This window comes from Natator depressus, chromosome 16 (genome assembly GCF_965152275.1).
Source record: "Natator depressus isolate rNatDep1 chromosome 16, rNatDep2.hap1, whole genome shotgun sequence".
NCBI classification, from domain to species: Eukaryota; Metazoa; Chordata; order Testudines; family Cheloniidae; genus Natator; species Natator depressus.
In genome coordinates, this window is record NC_134249.1 from 14,968,879 (window position 1) to 14,989,523 (window position 20,645).

Here is a 20,645-nt window from a genome sequence, read left to right on the forward strand (position 1 = left end):
AAAGAAAAGTGAATTAATAAAGTTGTGTGATTTTGTGCAGGAAGCGTCTCTATTTCTATTGCCTGAAGTCCAGCATGACAGTTACATCTCCCTTTTAAAAGGGACAAAAAGACTTGGTGCACAGAGAATGCTTAGACTCTATGAAAGAAGATGACAACTTACAGGATTAAATGATTGAAAAATCCATGCACTATTTAACAGTGAACTTCAAAATCTTCCTGATTTGAAACAGGATGTCACTCCCGCAGCGATGGAACCTCTTTGTTTGCTCACTGGACTCAATCAACAGGGAGATACTTGCAGGGAGCAGCAGACACATACCCTGATTACATGCACATGCTTTTCACTTACACAACACAGACGCTCAGTCATGAGGGGTAAATAGCAACAAGGGAAACAGAACAACAAAAGGAATGAATCCAGGCTCTGAAATATTCCATTGATTGTACGTGGAGCAGAGGATGAAATAGCTAACTGTGCCGTGCATCGGTAGTAACAACATATGCCTGAAAGAGAATGTTCTGAACTGCAACGATGGAGAGGGGAATTCGAGTGAATACCACCATTCTCTTGATCTACCAAGGATGGTGGGGTATTTTGTGGTTACATTTTCGATAGACACGCTTCTCCTTCCCATAAATACTAACAAACTAAATTATGATCCCTGCCTCCATTTACATGGCCCACAGAGAGTAGATTAGGCTCTGAAAAGCTGCCACATTGAAAGACAAACAGCACCCTAATTATTTTATGTATAACATTTCACAGAGTCAGTTTGCAACAAATAGCATACTCCTGACTATGGCTGAAATGTCACTATGAAGTATCAGCTGGATAGCTAGAGAAGACACACAGTTACTCAGAATGGCCTTATATTCCCCACCTTGAACTGGGTGGTATATCGGCAGGAACTGAGCTCTATCCACGGAAGGCTGGCTCAGCCAGAGAAGGCTGGGTATCCCCCTATTGTAACAGTTTTATCCCACTCAGTATCTTCTTATCGGACCAATCTAAATCACAGTGTATAAAGTCATAGGAGTCTGTTAGTTAAGAGTATGAAATAATGCACTTTGTGGCATTATGTAGTCCTTTAAAAGGCTCCATCTGCATCATAGAACAGTTTCAGGGTGAGATGTCCCTGTGAAAGCAAGCAAAGTAATAAAAAGGATATTAAATGTAAGTCATAGCACCTTTGGCATTTTTGTCCAAATAGACTTCGACATAGGATGTCGGGACATAACCTTCCTCATCTTCATTCCTCCGGATTCGCGTCCACCCATCGCCTTTGTCTTCCTCTATTACATAGAGCATTTCACCTTCTGTTACTGAAATTGTGCCTTCATTCTGACCTGAGATACAGAGTATACAGTAGTTTAGGATTTCCTGTCCACAGGAGAACATACAGACCCGATTGTGGCAAACTCAGCAATGGTACTGAAATATACCCTCCTTTAAGCATGAGCAGCATGAATAAGACAGCAATAATTGGGAGAGAACAGCATGTATTCAAAGAACCAGAAGAATGCGACCCTGACATCAGACCTGTAATAGAAAATTTCAGTACAAATCAACAAGTAGACACAAGTGCGCCATGAAATTGGGCCTCCACTGAATATCTTTTAATTAGTATTGAATATTTAGCCTTTGCTGTTATTGCGCTGAGATGCAGCTGCTAAAGGCCAGTATGTTTATTTACCACACGCAGAGTAAATTTACTAGCCCTTGTGTCTGGCAATGATAGGAGGGTCTGTTCATCTAGTCTACAGCTGAATATGGTACTTGTAAATTAAATAATCCTTGCATAAAATCTATTCCTTGTACGCTGAACAGCTCATTTAATACCACTCTCCCCAACAAACTATCCAGTACTCTGCAAAGAGCTTGGGAAATAATTTGGATCAACTTTTGCAACCATCAAAATTGCTGGAGTCTTAGCTCCAAATCCTAGGACTCTGCTGGAGCCTGCTCACTCCTAGCATTCTCTGCTCCCCCTGAGCATCCCACCTTGCTGCAGCTTCCAGAGGCTCTTTTAGGGGAATCACCTGATCTCTCCAGGCCCTCCAGCTCTGGCAGGACAAGCCACCATGTTACATCCATTTCTGCTCTTCATGACAGGAACTGTCTCTTACTCTATATGTGAACAGTGCATAGCACAACGGGGGCCTCTGGAGGCTACTTGTAATATAAATAAGTAATAGAGAAGAAGTGAAATGGAAGCAGAGGGTTAGTGGTACCTTCAAATGTATAGAGAGCTTTACAGGTTCCTATGGTTGGAAGTGGTTCTTCGTCATCAAACTCGTCATCAAACTCTGTCACTGGCACCTTCATTTCACTCTCCTGACTTTGCTCCTCTGTGTAACTGCCATCTGGGCTGCTCAAGAAAGGAAAATATACGGCAACTATAGCAACCAGCCTCAGGAGCAGCGTGACAAGGAACATGCACCTGCCGGAAATACTCAGCTGCGGAAAGCTGAAGGCCAGTGAGTGGCTGCAGTTAGGGCCAACTTGGTAATTTAGATACATCGTCAGAATGTGCCTTTGTCAGTCACTGCATTTCCAGCACGATAGGGGAAGTCAGTTCAGTCAACTCCTCCTGCCAAGGCCTCTCAAATGCATCTCTCTCACCTACCTTTCACAATGGCCAATGTAGTAGTTCTTTATGCTACTGCAAAAGGGCTTGCTGCATGTTCAGAAGGGCTGTTCCAAAAGAAATACAAGGGGGGTGTATTGCTCAGTATCCTTTGCACACTGGAAGATGGGCCTAGGATTTTGGGCACTCCCAGAGTTTTTGGGCACCTGGATATTTCCCTTTCTAGTTTTCAGGGTTATTTCCATTAGGAGATACCTCTATAGTGGTGTGTAATGTCGAAAACATTATATGCACTGAACAAGTGACATGCAATAGTTCCAGTGCAGCCAGGATTAGAAGTTTCCTGAGACAACCAGCTCACACAAGATTTGCAGTCCAATTTTCCATTCCCAAGAGGTTTGGAGGGGTCTTTACTAGGAAAAGATGGGATTCCATCCAGAGTGTTGCAGCTGGTACCCATCCCACACAATATCTTTGTCTTCTTGCATATAAATCCAGAGGAACCCCATAGAAGTCAGTGGGAGTTCTCTGGATTTGCACTGGCATAACAGTACAGAAAGTGGCCCCAGTCTTCAATCTGCTTTGCAGGGGCGAAATTCACATCTATTCAGAGGGCCAGCATGACACCTACGAATCACTTACATCCCACTTAATGTCCTAAATGAGACATGACTGGTCAACAGGTCTTGTGCTAACTCTGCACAGGAATGAATTTTACCCTGTGTGCATGTTTGCAAGTGACAGAACCAGACAGGGCTTTAGACCTGTTAATATTATTCCTGGAAAACACTCACTCTCTTTGCATTTCCCCAATTTTTGCTGTGGCAAATTAGAATTTTCTGCATCAAAGTAAGGAATTATTTTCTCAGAGTGGCAGCTTGCAGTCTCATCATGGATTAGGCTTGTTGCATGCAAGATTTACACATCTATTGTTGAAGAATGGCAGCACCTTGTAAAGAAGAATTTGCCGCTAATGAAACCAAGGGAGGTGGAACAGTAACTAGCAAGCTAGTCTGGACAGCTCTGTACAGATACTGTACCTCTCCCGGTCCTGTGCACAGTTACTGACGGCTGAAGTGTTCTGGGTGTCATACATTCCACTCTGCCGTCTGGTCTGTTCAGTCCGCACAGGTAGCCTGCCTTCAACTTCAGCCAGCCAACCCTGCAAACAGAAAGCAACGGGTTTCATATGCCTCTTTAATGCACCAGATAGCCAAGGGACAGAGTTTGCTCTTACTTTGCCCCTTGGGAGATATACCTATCACTTGAACCACCAAACTACAGGCAAACTGTCAACTACTATAAACACACTTAAATTTAGCTTCAAACTGCTGTCATCTGAGGTGAAGGGGAGTAGATTCTGCATTCTAAATCTATATTTAAAAATAGTAATGTTGCCAAAAATGTATAGGCTGATTCAAAACACTGCATGAGTCACACCCCTGCTGGCTTAGCAGCAGGAGTTTACTGGAGCTGGGCTGAAGTGCTGCTGGTCTAGGAACAATGAGGTAAACAGAAGGAAGCCATGATAATTTCAGAAACATAGAAGCACCAAAAATAAATCCCTTATTGGCCAAATGGAAAAGCACAATAGTTGGAAGGAAAGGAAAAGCTGTCAGCTTTCAAAGGGGCCTCACAAGCAATGGAGAGTAAGGCAAACAGATGTGACAAGCATCCAGAATTAATTGGCTGTGTGCGTTTAAATCCACAACATAATCTATAGCGCATGGAATGTAGTCCTTCCCTGTCCTTACTTCTGGTGTAATTACAATAGTTTTTGTTTATAATGGGTTCAGTTATTCCAACTATTAGTCATACTTTAGAGTCTTTGTATCTTTAAAATGCTTTCTGTTGACAGCAGAGATTGTTCCTTAAAATGTGCTCATCTCATGGTTTCTGTCCAGCTCTCAGACATTTAGATAGCTCTGTCCATAGATCCTCTTCACATTTACCATAGCAGCTTCTTTAGACAATAATGTGTTTCACAATTGATTTTTTTAATCCTGTTTTGGATTCCCATGAGATCTGGGTGGGGGTTGGCTGGAGATGAAGCTTTTCGTGCCCATCAGTTTTTACCATCAGCAGATATCAGACTGGCAAAACGCACCTTCGGGTGTGAAAAGAATAAAGTGGAGTTTTTCTGAGCTCTCACCTGGTATCTATGTCTTCGGAGAGGCATTTAAAACCTGATATTGTTGCAAATGCAAGAGTACCAGAGCATTTCAGGGCATTCTCCTGCATTCCCCTGATCTACATAAGCCATTTTCTGTGACAAATTACAGAAAAATCTGACAACTGCAGATGAAGGATCCAGGACATATTTATGCTAAAAGGTGGCTGTAAGGCTCCACTTCAACAACATATTTAAATACTGCCTGACTATAGGCACTTACTTAAATCCATCCCTGTTAAGCATGCACTTAAATGTTTTCCTGAATCAGAGCCTATTTATTTAAAGCTACCATCATGAAAGTGCATTAGTACTTAAACCCCTTCCAGACCTCAAATTTCTGGGCCTCTAGTCGCAACTTTTCCATATTTTGTCCCAGTTCAGCTAATTTGTGATCCACACTGGCTGCATCTCCCATCTGCGGGTTCTTGATGTAGACATCTTTCATTTTTGTTAAGGCATCTCTGTGAGAAATAAGGAAAATGCAACACCAGTAAGTCAGGCAGCAGCTGGGTGTGTAAATCCTTCTGGAGAAACCAAAAAGTTCCAGAGCAATCATTCTGTGTTTATGGTTCAAGCACAACGGGCTACAGGTGTAACAAAGTGTGGGGAGAAACTATGCCAGGGCTTTTGTTTTGTTTAGTGCCACCCATTTACTAATTAAAGATCTCTCCTTAATGTATCAAAGTTGTCTGCATGGAAGAGAGTTTATAAACTATCAGGCATTGCAAGACCTGGGAATAGCCTTTAGCAACAATTTGTAAGACTTGAGACATTGCACTGTGTATAAGCGGGATTCTTCCACCCTTAGCCCTGGTCTACCCTAGTGGGGGGGATTGATCTAAGTTACGCAACTTCAGCTACGTGAATAACGTAGCTGAAGTCGACGTACTTAGATCGACTTACCGTGGTGTCTTCACCGTGGTGAGTCGACTGCTACCGCTCCACTGTCGACTCTGCCTGCACCTCTCATGGCGCTGGAGTACAGGAGTCGAAAGGAGAACACTTGGCGGTCGAGTTATCGCGTCTAAGCTAGACCTGATAAATTGATCCCCGCTGGATCGATTGCTGCCCGCCAATCCAGCGGTTAGTGAAGACATACCCGTTGTCATGTTAAGCCTTACTCCACAAATAGCCCATGGGGTTTTTTCAGTGTAACTAAAGTGGCAGAATTAGCTCTACAAGCAAATCATTTCCAAGAGTGGCACAAGAAAGGTACTGAGTCAGTGTAAACAGGCAGGATTAGATTTAGATGAAAATGAATGGGAATTGGGCATCCAACTAATCCGAGGAAAGGTGACTGTATTCTTGGGTTAGGATATAGGGAGAGTCAAGGTGTGGAATTGTCTTTCATTCACACCCACAGCTCTCCACCCCGCTCTCCCCCACAAAGAATGGCCTCTGAACTCGCTAGATTGGGGTGGGCAAACTTTTTGTTCCGAGGGCTACATCTGTGTATGGAAATTGTATGGCGGGCCATGAATGCTCACAAAATTGGGGATTGGGGTGCGGGAGGGGGTAAGGGGTGCAGGCTCTGGGCGGCGCTTACCTCAAGCAGCTCCCGGAAGCAGCAGCAAGTCCCCCCTCTGGCTCCTATGCGGAAGGGCAGCCAGGGGGTGCCGCACGCTGCCCCTGCCTCAAGCGCCGCCCCCGTAGCTCCCATTGGCCCGCAACTGTGGCCAATGGGAGCTGTGGGGGTGGCACTTGGGGTAGGGGCACCATGCAAAGCCCCCTGGCTGCCCCTCCACATAGGAGCCAAAGCGGGGACATGCCACTGCTTCTGGGAGCCGTGCAGAGTAGGGCAAGCCCCTGACCCTGCTCCTCGGCTGGAGTGGGAAAAGTCCTGGACCCCACTGCCCAGTAGGAGCTCAAGGGCCAGATTAGTTTGCCCACCTCGCGCTAGATAAATATCTTCCCAGTCTTATGGACATATTAAAGTGCTTATATCATCTCTCCACATCCTGGGCTGAATGCCATCCTAGAGAATAGGCTAAAGGCTGGGATGTGGGCATTCCAGTACCATAATGGAGTGCTAACCAGAAACTCTCGCTCTGCCTACTGCATTGTGTTCACCTTAAGAATATGCAACATAATTTGCTCCTGATAGCAGGAATCCTTGTTTTCCATGATAAAAACCCCAAAATTCTCTGATAAAAAAAACCCATAAAAATCTGCATTTTTCCACAATTAAAATGAAATCTGTAGCCCAAGCCCTGCCGCCCAAGGCTGGCGGCCCGAGTCCCACTGCCTGGAGCTGAAGCGTCAATTTCCCATATTCCTGCGTGCACGCTGATGGCGTGGGTTTTACTGTATATGTTTTTATTTTTTCCCAAAATGTAAATACTGAAGATTTTTTGTAAAAAGACAACTTCTGCATTTTTTTGCGTTTTTCAGGGGCAAATGGATTTCTAGGATCCCTGCTGATCAGTTTATTTCACATTGCTCCATTGTTCAGACTAAAACTAAATTCAGATCGTTTGGCTTGTTAACAGTGTACAACAGATGGACCTTAGGTCATGATGTGACACTATGTCTAGTTAAGTTATGCCGCATTTTGAGATTGTGTTAAAGGCTACACATTTCATATCAACTCAGGTGCCAAATACCTAGGATCTCAGTGATGGTGCTTTTGAAGCACAATATCAGGAATCTGATCTCACAAAGCCAACATTAACACGCTACACGGCTGTCCTGTGCTCAACTAGAAGGCATGTCCCGCAGAGTCAACTTTCATGGCAATGTGTTGCACCTGACCTGAGGCAGGTTGAGGATGAATTTTAAGAGATTTTCTCTGCAGAACAAGAAACATTTTAGGATTCAGAAATGAGTTGATTTATGAGCCGAGTTCTCATTACTGGTGCGATTCTTCAGCATTGCTTCAGGGATTACTTGAATCAAAGTCCCACGATCCAAGTTATAACTCTTTTTATTTGAGAGGTTCCCACAAAATCTTTGACAATGGCAGCCCTGTGTCTGCTTTTGCTTTGTGCATGGAGAAACTGGGAAAAGGAGTGGGTGGCAAGGAAGTGGGATTGTTCTGTGACTGGAGCCTTAAGGGGCATTATTTCAAATTTTAACTCATGTTTTTTTTATTCATTCTGTGTGTCTCTGACTGTTGCTGTACCTTGCTCACCAATCTTATATCTCTGTCTAATGTAGTCCTCACTCTGCACTGATTTCATGTATGATCTTAATATTAGGTGACACTGAAATCAGTTAAAGAAAATTAAGGGGAAAGGGAAATCTATTCAAGGAGAAAAACTATAGCTACCGTATTATATAAAGGGAACATGTGAAACAAAAGTAAACAGCTACCTATAGGCCTCCTGTCTTATTTCCGATTTCTGATATGAAATAGGAATTAACATCCCCACATAACTTATACAACTAAGATGTGGACTGATTTTTAACAGGGTTATCAGATCAAAGTTAAACACTTTTTTTGTGAAAACAAAAACGACACTGGTTAAAAGGCACAATTAAAGGGCCAATCCTAGCCCAAGATGTGAATGAACATAGGAAGCTGCAAATACAAGCGGCCAGAACCGATCAATATAAATGGAGTCACTTGAAGTGCTTGCTTCTCAAGTAGGATAACAAATGAAGTCTCCTAATAACAAATCTGCAAAAGTGCAAGAATCATTAGCTCTTCTGCTTCCAGGAAATGGACACCGGAGAGCACAGAGACTTTTAAAATGGGCACTGATGAACAATCTCACACTTTTGTCAACACAGCCCTGCGGATAACAGGTTGTGTTATTAGGAATCTCCCTAGTGCATGTGATTCCTAAGCCTAAAAAGTACAAAAGCTTTTGGCTAAGTCTCAAGTGACTATACAGTACTAGGTTAATATTGGATTTTCCCTCTATTGGAGGACTGTATCTTGCATTACAGGGGAACGTGTTTGATAATCTAGGAAGTGTTTTCCATCTCTGTTATAATCCTAAACTCATGAGCAATAACAAGATGCCAGAAATGGAAAGCTTCCAAGGTTGCCGTACACAGGCTTGATAATATTTACAATAAGCCACCTGCTCAGTGCTGAGGGATCTGTGATTTCAGTAGTCCTGAAAGACATGGTGGTTTGGCTAACTGAAGAGAGATGGATCCTGTATTAAAATACTGGGGCTGATTCATAGTCAGAGGCAAATACAAAAGTATCTATGCCTCCAGCCTGGCTCAGAAGTACATGATTGCTCAACTTAAAAAGACTGCCAGAAAGAAAGAAAAACTGTCTGTGGTGGCACCACCTACCCAAGTCACTGAGATTTTTGTGCTTTTGCCTTAGTATCCTGATACAGCAGTGGTGGAATGCACTGCAAAAGTGGGTGGGATAGATAATGAGCAACGCTTCCTTCTGCTCTTTTTGTTTAATTTAGACCTACAGGGAAGGACAATTAACTTCAGAACTTAGACCACAGGGGAATTTTAGCTAGTCTCCTGGCTGTTTTTAGTCATCTAGTGCCCTTTACATCTTCTATTCCAAGAGCATCATATCAAATAGTGATTCACAGGGCATGACTTACTATCTTGTTCTTATTTGTTGCTTGTGAAAGAAACAGCTTACTAGTGATGTTTCAGACACTACTGTTCTGCTAAATGAAAGCCTTTCTCGAATTCTTTATTGTATCGTTAGGCCTACCTTTGATCCATCTCCTTCTGAATGTCTTTGTTTAGCTCATCAACCTTTTGCTGGAGTTTCTTTCTTCTTTGCTCAGGTGGGAGATTGCTGAAGTCCTCTGGTCCTCCCCCCTACACACAGAGTAGGAGGAAAGAAAAAGGCAAATGAGAGACTAAAAAATTCTCGTCCATCCTTCAAAATTCTACTTTGAAAACACCCCACAGGAAAATCTGTGCAAAATCACCATGGTGTGAAGCATTTGCATGCTTTATTTTTAGATCCCTAAAGCCTTGAATAGTTTGGGATGTGGATACTTGAAAAACATCCCAAAACAACAGTTGAAATCAGCTGGGGAACTCTGGTGCCATTGACTAGGGTCAACCTTTCTAGAGCCAGCAGCGGGACACTAAGCACAGAGGTCTTTCTCTCATGAAACTTGCTCCCTTCCTCCTGCTGTTTGCCATGGTCAGAGTTTCACACCCATTAGGACTTCACGCAAGATGCACTTATTCAGCCCAGCCCGTTTCTGACTACAAACGGTCACTGCTGAGCTATTTTTAGCTTGGCAGTTGAGTATCGCTATTGATCTCATGCACGGTGGTTTATTTGGCTGCCACAAGAGGGTAGCTTTTACAGGCCTGTTTAATTTATAGCTCTCTAGTGCCCAGATGCAGTGGGCACTCAGGACATTTTTAAGTGGACAAATAAAAATGAACCTGGAATTTTCCCTAATTAAGATGCAACATAAACATATGTAATTTGCATGAACTTCTTCCATTACTTGTATGTTATTTACATACTAATAGTTTATTGCTTTTATAAGAAAAAAAGATGACTGCACCAATTCTATTAGCTATGTGGAAGTTCACACGGGGCAAAATTTACCCTTCCCAGAGTAACAGTACAAGGCCTTGTCATCACTTAGATCCCTCATGTGCAGCATGGCCCTGGTGCCAGATACTTGCACAGGGTTGAATTTCACCATCAGCGTAAAGCCCTTCTCACCACATGGAATTAGGGGAAATTATCTGAAAAACACCTAACAAGAGTGTCATTCCTGAGCCACAGATGGCACAGCCATAGAAAACAGACAGCAGAAGACTGCCAGCCAAGAAACATGGAAGCCCAGTGCTAGAAGTTGTGAATCTGTTTCCATCCTGATTTAACACCACACTGGATTTTATCTAACAGAGTTCTATTCTCTACGGAGGCCCAATCTTTCCTGCCTTCCCCTGCTGTGCTGCAGATGTCATCCTCACTGGAAGCACTTGCAAGCTTTTACTCTCATGCTGTGGTTCCGTTTCACCTGCGCAACTGTAAACTGCAAACCCACAGCCAGGATATGGCTTCCTCTGGCAACATGGAGATTGTGGGTGCTAGTGCCATAGAAGTAACCTTGATAAAATGGGTAAACCATTTCCCACTCCCTTAGAAGTGCTCTCTGATGTTAAGACTCTCTTGCACTCACTCACACTATAGAAATTTTACCTTTGGGGCTATGCATACAATTTATAACCATACTGTATTCTTTCCAGTGGTTCACGATGGATGCACCATATGTTGAATCCCTGAACCATCCAGCGGGTCTGGTTCTCCTCTCGCTTACACTGGTTTAAATCAGGAGTAATTCCATTAGAGTCACGGAGTTATACTATCAAAAAAACCAGAACAAGAGGGAGGAGAATCAGGCCTCCCATCTCTCATCTGTTTCTGATTTTGTCTGAAACAAAATACCCCGTCTGCCTTCAGACTGCTGCTCCCCTTCCTGGCAGCACAGGATTTATAGAGTAGATAAAACATATGCAGTGAGTTTCCGAGCCTTTATGATTTTTTTTATGGCAGTCCCTGCTTTCTCTGGCAGGGAGATGAGTGGAGGGGTTATGGTGAATGAGGCTGAGGACATCTCAATATTAATAAACTAGCTTTACCCTAATCTAAATTACTAACCTGAATTTATACAGAGGATTTCACAAACGTAATGCCAACAGTTCCTTCATACAAAGGGATATTGGGGTTGGGGGGAGGGAAAGCCGACCATGCAAATGCAAATCCAGACAAAGTTCAGCTGGCCAAGCAGCTTACTGATGGCTTGTGATCGAAGTTGCTAGGTGGATTGTGTTAAAATGCCAAATGCTTTCCTCAGAAGAGTGTGATTCAGCAAATACTTTGCCTCAAAAGCAGCACACGGACCTTTTCAGCTGTGCACTGGCTGGGTTCTCCAAGACAGCCTGCTTTTTCCGAGTTGTAGCGAGTGCTGTGTTCTAGACAGAGCCTGTGTGTGTAGGAAGGGAGCGGAGGGCAGTTATAATGGGTCACCTTGCGCTCCCCCCAGCCCTAGTAGGAGTGGGAGCGTAACATACACTGAACAGGTCATTAAGGAAAACTGGCACAACAGCACTCTCACTTAAAGGGACAATGATCTCCCATATCCCTGGGCTTGGTCTCTTTAGTGGAATTTAAGTCCACTTCAAAAAATATTTCCATTTTATGAAAGGATTAGAAGGCAAAATGAATGTGAATGCAGGAAATAACAATGGTTTTACCAGTTAGCTAAAATATGGTACATTCCAAAATCTCATGCCACACCCTGTAATCCTGGACAGATTTGATTTATTACCTCCACCACATCATTAGACTCTTCATGCTACAGGAGAGGTCTGTTTTCATTTACTCTTGTTCATGCAAATGTCATTTTCTTTAAAATATTCCCCATCCCCGGTACAGGCATTACAAGAGGTCCATGTATTTTGCCAATGGAATAAGATAATTAAAGATGTACATATCTTGGTACATATCAAGCTGAAGAGTCTGGGGTTGTTTGGAGGACGGGAAGGATATGTAGCTACATGAAAGGCTACAAAAACACACTACTTAGAGGATACGCACATGCAACAGACTCCCCCCAATGATACCTTAACTGGAAGTCACAAAAGCACTTAATTGAAAAGGGAAAAGCCCTTTTAACATGGGGGTTTAATTCTGAAACCCTCCTCATCCAGAAACTGAGGCCCACACTTGCAGGATCCAAGCACAGCAGGATTAGCAATACGGTGGGCACTAGTAGACAATATTTCAGACCAATGCATTAATGCGGCATAGAACTGCATCCCTGAGACTCAAAAAGAACCCTCACTGAATTCACTGAGTAACTTCTCATCAAAAAGGAGGCTCCAACTTCTGACCCAAAAGGGTCAAGTCAAGAACCTTTTGCGCAAGTTGGCTATACTTTACAGTACACGCTGCTGCACAGAAAGGTCACACACAATGCATCAGCCGCTTACTAGTAATATGACTAGCAAACAGAATGAGTGGAAGGACTCTGTATAAACATCAATGGCTGCTAGCTCTGTGGCTTGGTGGAGAAACAAGGTGGGTGAGGTCATCTGTTTTCCTGGACCAACTTCTGTTGGTGAGAGAGACAAGCTTTTGAGCTACACAGAGCTAAGGGCAACTGGGTTTGTAAGTAACTGGATCTCTGCCATTTTTCCTTGGGATTGTCATGGGGCTGAAATATTTAGGTTTGGACTGTGTCTGGAAAGATAATGTGTACATTAAGTGATGCTTTGCACTGCATCAGTGGAACAGAAGTGCTTGAAATCCCCATGAAGATGCATAAACCCTGCTGCAGGCATTGCAGTGGAGGTGAGAAACCTTAATGGCATAGGTATTCTTAGAGGAAGCCACCAGTAAGTCTCTCGCCTTGTGACAGAAGTCACCCGTTTTGGGGAGACTTGGCGCAGAATGGTGAACACCAGAATAATGGGATGAAAGAAACTTAAAGACCCTGACTGACCGGAAGAAGGAAACCTCCCAAACTAACATCACTAATGAGCTACTGCAGATCCTTTGAGGCTTCCTAAAACTTAAATCAGTCCTTTGTACCCTCCTACATGTTGGCCTGAAATGATTCAGCAAACTATTTAAATTGAATTCTTCTGGCTGGGATCAGGTGTGGCAAGAAAGCCAAGAGAAGTTATCTAAAACATACCAAGGTTCGGATAACTCTGCCTTAACAGTATGCTGTCTTGGATGTAAAATACAACATCACATCATTTCTTTTCACACGTGCTCTTACCCCTTCCCTTTTCAATTTTGCGATGCATTCTCTTACCGTATTTCAAGCTATCATTCCGGTTGTATCCAAGACTAGATTTACGATTCATATAGACATGCTCATTTGCAAATTTAAATCAATCTGAGTTAACCTTCTTGGTTAAGGTTTATTTCACTTTAATTAATTTCATTGTTAGTTTTTCTGGAGGACTATATAGGGCTGTAAAATGCAGGTAACAATGATTCAGACTTCCAGTGATTATTAGTACCTGAACATGGAAAACATACAATTGATGACCATCTTGCAGTCGGATAAAAGGCTTTTACTTTTCTCTGTATAAAGGGCCACAGCACAGCCACAGTAGAGACACTTATAACATTAATTCTTCCATGTATATTTCAGGTACAGCAATAGAACTGATTGGTGTAATTTTTGCTACACTTTTATAGCCCTAGATCAGCGGTTCTCAAACTGTGGGTTGGGACCCCATTTTAATCGGGTCGCCAGGACTAGCTTAGACTTGCTGGGGCCTGGGGCTGAAGCCCGAGACCCACCGCCCGGGGCCGAAGCTGATGCCCAAGGGCTTCAGCCGTGGTCATTGGGGCTCAGGTTACAGGCCCCCTGCCATGAGCTGAAGCCCTGGGCTTTGGTTTTGCCTCCCCCCTCGCTCCCTGCCCAGGGTGGTGGGGCTCTAGCCTTGGGCTCCCCACCCCACCCAGGGAGGTGGGACTCGGGCGGGCTCAGGCTTTGGTTCCCCCTCCTGAGGTAATGTAGTAATTTTTGTTGTCAGAAGGGGGTCATGGTGTAATGAAGTTTGAGAACCCCTGCCCTAGATTACAAAAAAATAAGGATAAACTACACTATAAATTAGAGTTAATTTTTAGCAGCTTATTAGAAAGATTGAATTCTGATCACCTCTATTAGATTCCAGACCTGCGTATTCAAAGTTATCTGATAAATGTCAAACAAAGCAAACACAAAGAAGAAACAAATTTAAAATTAATTTCAGTCATGTTGTAGGTGTCACAGTGCACACAAAGAAAAACACACACAGAAAACTGTGGTTAAAACACAGGACAAACATGCTATAATTGTGCTTACCAGCTTGAGAGAAAGCTTCATGTAAGAATTGTAGGAGTACAGGAAAAAAGAGAAAAAAAACAAGCGCATCAGTAGAAGAGGAATTTCTTCAGTCCTACTGTTATAATAAAACGACACACGTATTCTCCTCACTGTTGGGATGTGAAAATGGGTAACAGATCTGTGCAAAAGTTCACAAGATGGGCCACACACTACCATTCAGGTGCCATTTCATCAGTGGAAGTGGAAAAGGAAAACATGTTACACCTTTGCATATTTGCTTTGGCAGTGCAGGTGAAAACGTGACCCAGGCTGACTGACTTCAACGCTAAGATAGCAATAGCATATCCCCTTTAAGTTGCACCTTGCACTCAGCAAAACTGGTGCTTTACAGTACTTACATAATTAGGTGGGTTATCACACTCAACGCTGAAGAGGCGCTGAAACACACGTCACCGGTGCCAGCCATGCTATACAACTCTTTAGGGCAGGAAGTGGAAAATAAAAAGGAATTGAAATTCTGCCAGGACATCGGGACTAACCCTTGGACCCCTCCTGTAAAACATGCCATGGGATCTCTAATGATTCCAAGTGGTCAGGGCCTAGATTGCATGTCTCCACCCAAAAGACAGTATTCCCTTACTACCATGCTGGAGCATTAATTAAGAGGGAAGTATCCTCTGTGTAATAACCAACACCACATCTTGCAGCACCTTGTAGGTCTCCCATCCAACTACTAATCAAGCTTGTTTAGATTATAAGGTCTGACAAGATCACAGCAAAGAAAAAAAAATCTCTACCCTTCTTTTTACCCAATTATTTCCATTTAGGATTTTCACTTTTATCTCCATGCCCACGCTATTGACCAATATGCAAGTCCCTTATATGATATATACAATCTCTTTCCTCAAAGGCTGCTATATTTCTTTATGTACAGCCAATACGTTATCATTCAATTAGCCTGGATATTAAGAGCCTGAGTGTTGTGCATTAAAGGCCATATGAGTGTTTTGTCCCTGTCCTACAAAACTTACAAATACAGCTCTCTTAAATGGTGTTGCAGTACCTCGTTACAGTGCTGCAAAGCCACTGTCACAGCTGCAACACAGGGTGCTTTCCAGGAGCTGCACCGAATACGAAGTAGTATTTCAGCACCATTCCATACTGGACTTAGGGGCATGATTTAACTGTAGTTTAATACAAGAAACTGGGTTTTAAAGGTTATTGCTTGGAAGGGAGGGAAGAATCCAACTTTGTTTCCCAAGAGCTCATCCCACCTCATTCTCCGATAACTTGCATTCTGACTGTGTTGCAAGCCTCTCAGGTGTAATGGCTGGGATTCACAAACTATGTAGCAAACCCCTAGAACGTATAAATGCATTGAAATATACTCTGTGCTGAAGCAAAGAAAGTCAGATGGAACGTGGAGGGCAGGCACTCCGCTCACACCATGAGCTAAGCCATCATTTAAGACTTCAGTGCACTTCTGCATTCAAAAGTTGCATGCAATTGAAAACTGGGAAGTTCATTGGTTATTGTGTTCTGATCTTTAATAAGCTAACAGATGTGCCAGTTTTAGGCAAGCACAGTTCTCTAAGACTGGACCTAAAATAATGGTAGGGCAGTGGAAGCACAAGTTAAGCACATCTTTTTTTTGTCATTGCATTTTAACCTTTAGGAAACTCTAAAGGTTATTTACAGTCACTTGGCAGAGTCTAATTTTATATTAAAATAAAAATAAGCCAAGCATTCAAAAAAAATGTGGTCTTAAAACAAATAATGATATATTGCCCATGAATTGATCCATCCTGAATTGCATTTTTGTGATAATGAAACAGGTCAACTAGCTTCCCCTGCAGTTAAGTTAGCCAGTAAATAAAAACATGGCCCTAACCCCAGAGCCTAGAGAAGTCTAACTCAAGAAATGAAGAGGCCTTTGAAATAACCAAACAAAAGTCATCTATTTTTGAAAGAAGAGGAATAATTATACAAATGAAAGGAGGAACTGACTAAATATCTTGCTGAAGAAATTCAAATCTAGGCAGCCCTTATTTTCATAATTGCTTTAGCATTCCTGTGAACTTTAGCATAGACATGATCAGCACAAGTTGAGATCCTTGTACACAAATACACACAACAGTTATGATGCAGAAAAAATATTTACCTACAAAGCACTCTATAATGCACAAATGTTTGCTACATGCGCTACATTGTAAACACTAATCATTCTAAAGACTAAACTATGGCCAAAGAGTCATTAGCATTAAAACTATTCTTTTACTGTAAATTCAGCAAATGTTAAGGAATAATAGACATTGCATGTCTAATTCATATGTTGTTGTTTGTTAAGTATTATGAAAACCAGAAATTTGATAACACCCCCAAAAATGTACAACAGGCATTGTTATGCACAGCATGAATAACAAAGCAGTAGAGATTCTAATAGGTTGTAAATCAAATGAAAACAATGAAATGCTGAATTTAAAAGCAGATTCCAAGTTTTCTGGTTTTGAAAAACATTGACATTATGTGGCAGCAACTCAATTGCTGTACATCTGAGAAGACTGAAAACAAATGTGTATTAAATGTAGTTACTAAATGACTGCTTTTTTGTTTGGCCAATTCTGTTGGGTTTTCACAGTTAGAGATTTGCTCAGTTCATGTGAGAATGGGGACTTTTCTTCAAATGATTAGAGAGTGACATTTCTAGAAAATGTAATGAGCAAATCCCATGCAACTGTTCCTTTAAGACAGGTCTAACTTAGCATTGCAGGGAACAATGAAGAGCCTAAGAGCCACAAGCTTCAATAACACATGAGAGAGCACGAAAGCCAACAAGTCCATGTGTTATTGGACAATCACGGACACTAACCTCACTTACAAAAGACAGGGGATTGAAATAAATCACCGGACATCGGGTTTATCAAAGGCTAAAATGTTTTATCTTTGATCCTGCAACAATCTCCTCTACAGTCTGGCTTCGTGAATCTTGTTTAGAAGTCACAGCTCTCGATCCCATGAACCACAAATGTTACGTGACGTTCAGGGAAGCTGTGGTGGTAGCAGTGCAAGTTAAAGCTCTGTTGAAAAGGTGCAGTATATACCACAGCATGAACGCACTGCCATTCTGCATGGACAGGCTTATATTTACAAAGAACCACAAAAATATTCTTAACAAATAGAGTGGAACCCTCTTAGAATACCTTTACACAGAAAAACCTCACTGTATAGCAGAGGTCAGCCTACAAGTCTAACCAGTCTTGCAATTAGCACACTGCAATGAGTTGAAATAGTCTGGGATTATGCTTTCCTATAGAGGTTTGTGACAGCTAAACTCACTTTAAGCAGGTTCCATTGTGGTCTGAATTTCCCATGTTTAACCATGTTAGTTGTGCCAATTCCAGCTTTTCCAGTACTGACAGCTGCAACCTCTTTCACAGGATCAGTTGTTTCTATCAGTAAGTCATGGCTCTCCTCACAATGAATTTGTAGTTTCCTTATGCCTTCTGCGAACCTCATTTCCACTGAAGCACCCTTTTGCAGTGTTGTAAGTGGGGTTAGTGACTGTGCAGCAACTGTATGGGTTGATCACACCATACACAAACTTACAACATAGTCCCTAGCCTCAACGGCACACGTGGGTTTCCCTAAAGTCCTCTTCATGAGTTCTTTGTGAAAATACAAAGAGTGAGTCTGCCGGTGAGTCAGCAAGAGAAAACACACACTTGTTAAAGAGGAGACTAACAAGGACACCTCAACATTTACTGTTTCTACAGCAAAAAAGACAGCCCTGGGCTTAATTAGCATTTAAGTGTGATGGTGGGAACCTGCAAGATGCCAGATAACTTCTGAGGGATTTTTTCTCTTTTGGTAAATTAACTAAGCATCATATTTTTAAAAACTAGATTAAACATGCCAAATTAGAAACTATTCTTTGTTCAGGCCAGACTAAATTAAGGCTTTTTTAAAAACTGGTCTTGGCACAGGGTATGTATTAAAATAATGAACATTCCCAAGGGCAAGAGATGCAGTTACTTTTCTTGTATGCTGACTCTACATATCACCCAAAATGAAGAAACATTTAGTACAGGCGGACTGATAGTTAAGGTGTCACATTAATGAACAGGATATCACAGAGGCGAGACAAAACAATCAAGGAAACTTATTAACTGGTGCAATGGAAAGAAAAGTTGTAATAAAGTCAACAACTTCCACTAGAAAAGAAACCACAAAATCCCCCTCTCATTTGTACTGGGATGGCCTGGAGAACAGAATGTGGTTGAGCCCAGTAATATATGTAAAATCTGGATTTTTCTGTTTGTTTAAAAGAGTTGCTTTTTAAATGAAAAAACTTGTGTTACTGCCACTCAGCAATTGTAAAATAAAACAACATAAAATTAATATCAAGTAACAAAGAACTGGATTTTTTTATGCTCTTAAAAATGGAATTTGAAAATGTAGAGCAAGCATAAATGAAACTATGACTTATATAAGTGGTTCCTTATTTTCTGCATATGCTTTTTTTGCCCCTCTAACTTCCCTGAAGGGACACAGTCAACTTAAAGACCATAGTTCTGCCTGATTTAAAAAAAAAAACAATATTATTTTTACATATAACATCTAAAATGACTATAATTAAAAGAAAATAGAGAAACACAATCTTTCTCCATTTCTAGTTTGATTACAGCACCTAGTATAAATCAGTTTCACTGTTTCTCCTGTACTATCTGTCAATTTCTTCTATTTGTGTGGGTCTTTCAGAGAAAAAAGGAAGAGAGAAAAATGTTATGGAAAATATTATTCAAAAACCACAGAAATTTGCAGGATGCAGGCACCTGCAACAACTTTTAACTAAATTTTTAAAGACTGACTAGGATTTCAAGTTGCCAGTGACCCTTCATATTGATGCTGACTGAAATCCTTTGAACTAAGCTAATGTCTGCTCTTGATTATTGGATGGACTTCTGCCTCTTCCCAAGGAGAAGGATTCAAGAAATCATCAGTTTGGAGACCTAACTCAAAACAGGTTGAATGTAGGATTGGTATCTCACATAGTTTCTTTGAATATTTGTTAACAGTTTTGTGCTATTTCTTTTTTAAGTTCAGGAATTATTTCTTCACATCCCCGAGCTGCGTAACAACACCCTGTGCTAAATAAAAATTACACATGGAAGTCACTAGAATTTACTAAACAGCCAAATCCATTCTGAATGCCTGGAATTTATGTAGTAATGGTGTGGTTTTCATTTATTTTTGCATAGCAAAGTGCCAATTACCATAGGAATTTCACACCATGTGCAATTTTGCATTTGTTGACCTAAGTTGTTTAGATCCAGATTCTACCAAACTTGCTCAAATTGAATAGTCTCTTACTAAGCAATTACTCCCACTGAAATTAAGGGGAGTATTTATATAGTATGGGTCAGATCCAACTCCCAGTGAAGTCAGTGGTGATCTTTCCACTGATTTTAATGGGAGTTGGATTGGGCCCTAAGGGACCAATATGAGTCAATATGAGTAAAGCTGGCAGAGTACTTGAATACTGTGTGCAGATGTGGTCGCCCCATCTCAAAAAAGATATATTGGAATTGGAAAAGATTCAGAAAAGAGCAACAAAAATTATTAGCGTTATGGAACGGCTGCCATATGAGGAGAGATTAATAAGACTGGGACTTTTCAGCTTGGAAAAGAGACTACTAAGGGGGGGATATGATACAGGTCTATAAAATCATGACTGGTATGGAGAAAGTAAATAAGGAAGCGTTATTTACTCCTTCTCATAACACAAGAACTAGGGGTCACCAAATGAAATTAATAGGCAGCAAGTTTAAAACAAACAAAAGGAAGTATTTCTTCACACAATGCACAGTCAACCTGTGGAACTCCTTGCCAGAGGATGTTGTGAAGGCCAAAACTATAACAGGGTTCAAAAAAGAACTAAATAAGCTCATTGAGGATAGGTCCATCAATGGCTGTTAGCTGGGATGGTGTCCCTAGCCCCTGTTTGCCAGAAGCTGGGAATGGGCGACCGGGAATGGATCGTTTGATGATTACCTGTTCTGTTCATTCCCTCTGGGGCATCTGGCATTGGCCACTGTTGGAAGACAGGATACTGGGCTAGATGGACCTT

The 20,645-nt window shown here is 41.8% G+C and overlaps 1 protein-coding gene across 21 annotated transcripts in view; it reads right to left on the minus strand.

Moving 5' to 3' along the window:
• The window catches only part of FNBP1 (formin binding protein 1), a 148,378-nt gene that overhangs the window by 7,586 nt on the left and 120,147 nt on the right, over positions 1-20,645 (minus strand). For 4 of the 21 annotated variants that reach the window (XM_074973965.1, XM_074973953.1, XM_074973959.1 and 1 more), the window contains 7 exons: positions 18,125-18,208; positions 14,537-14,551; positions 9,403-9,512; positions 5,092-5,224; positions 3,631-3,752; positions 2,235-2,374; positions 1,171-1,349 (listed from right to left, as the gene is read on the minus strand). In XM_074973965.1, the coding sequence (XP_074830066.1) occupies positions 1,171-1,349; positions 2,235-2,374; positions 3,631-3,752; positions 5,092-5,224; positions 9,403-9,512; positions 14,537-14,551; positions 18,125-18,208 (783 nt within the window). Of the gene's footprint in view, positions 1-1,170; positions 1,350-2,234; positions 2,375-3,630; positions 3,753-5,091; positions 5,225-9,402; positions 9,513-14,536; positions 14,552-18,124; positions 18,209-20,645 lie in introns of those variants that run through there. The other 17 variants (XM_074973958.1, XM_074973963.1, XM_074973968.1 and 14 more) reach the window with 6 other exon arrangements.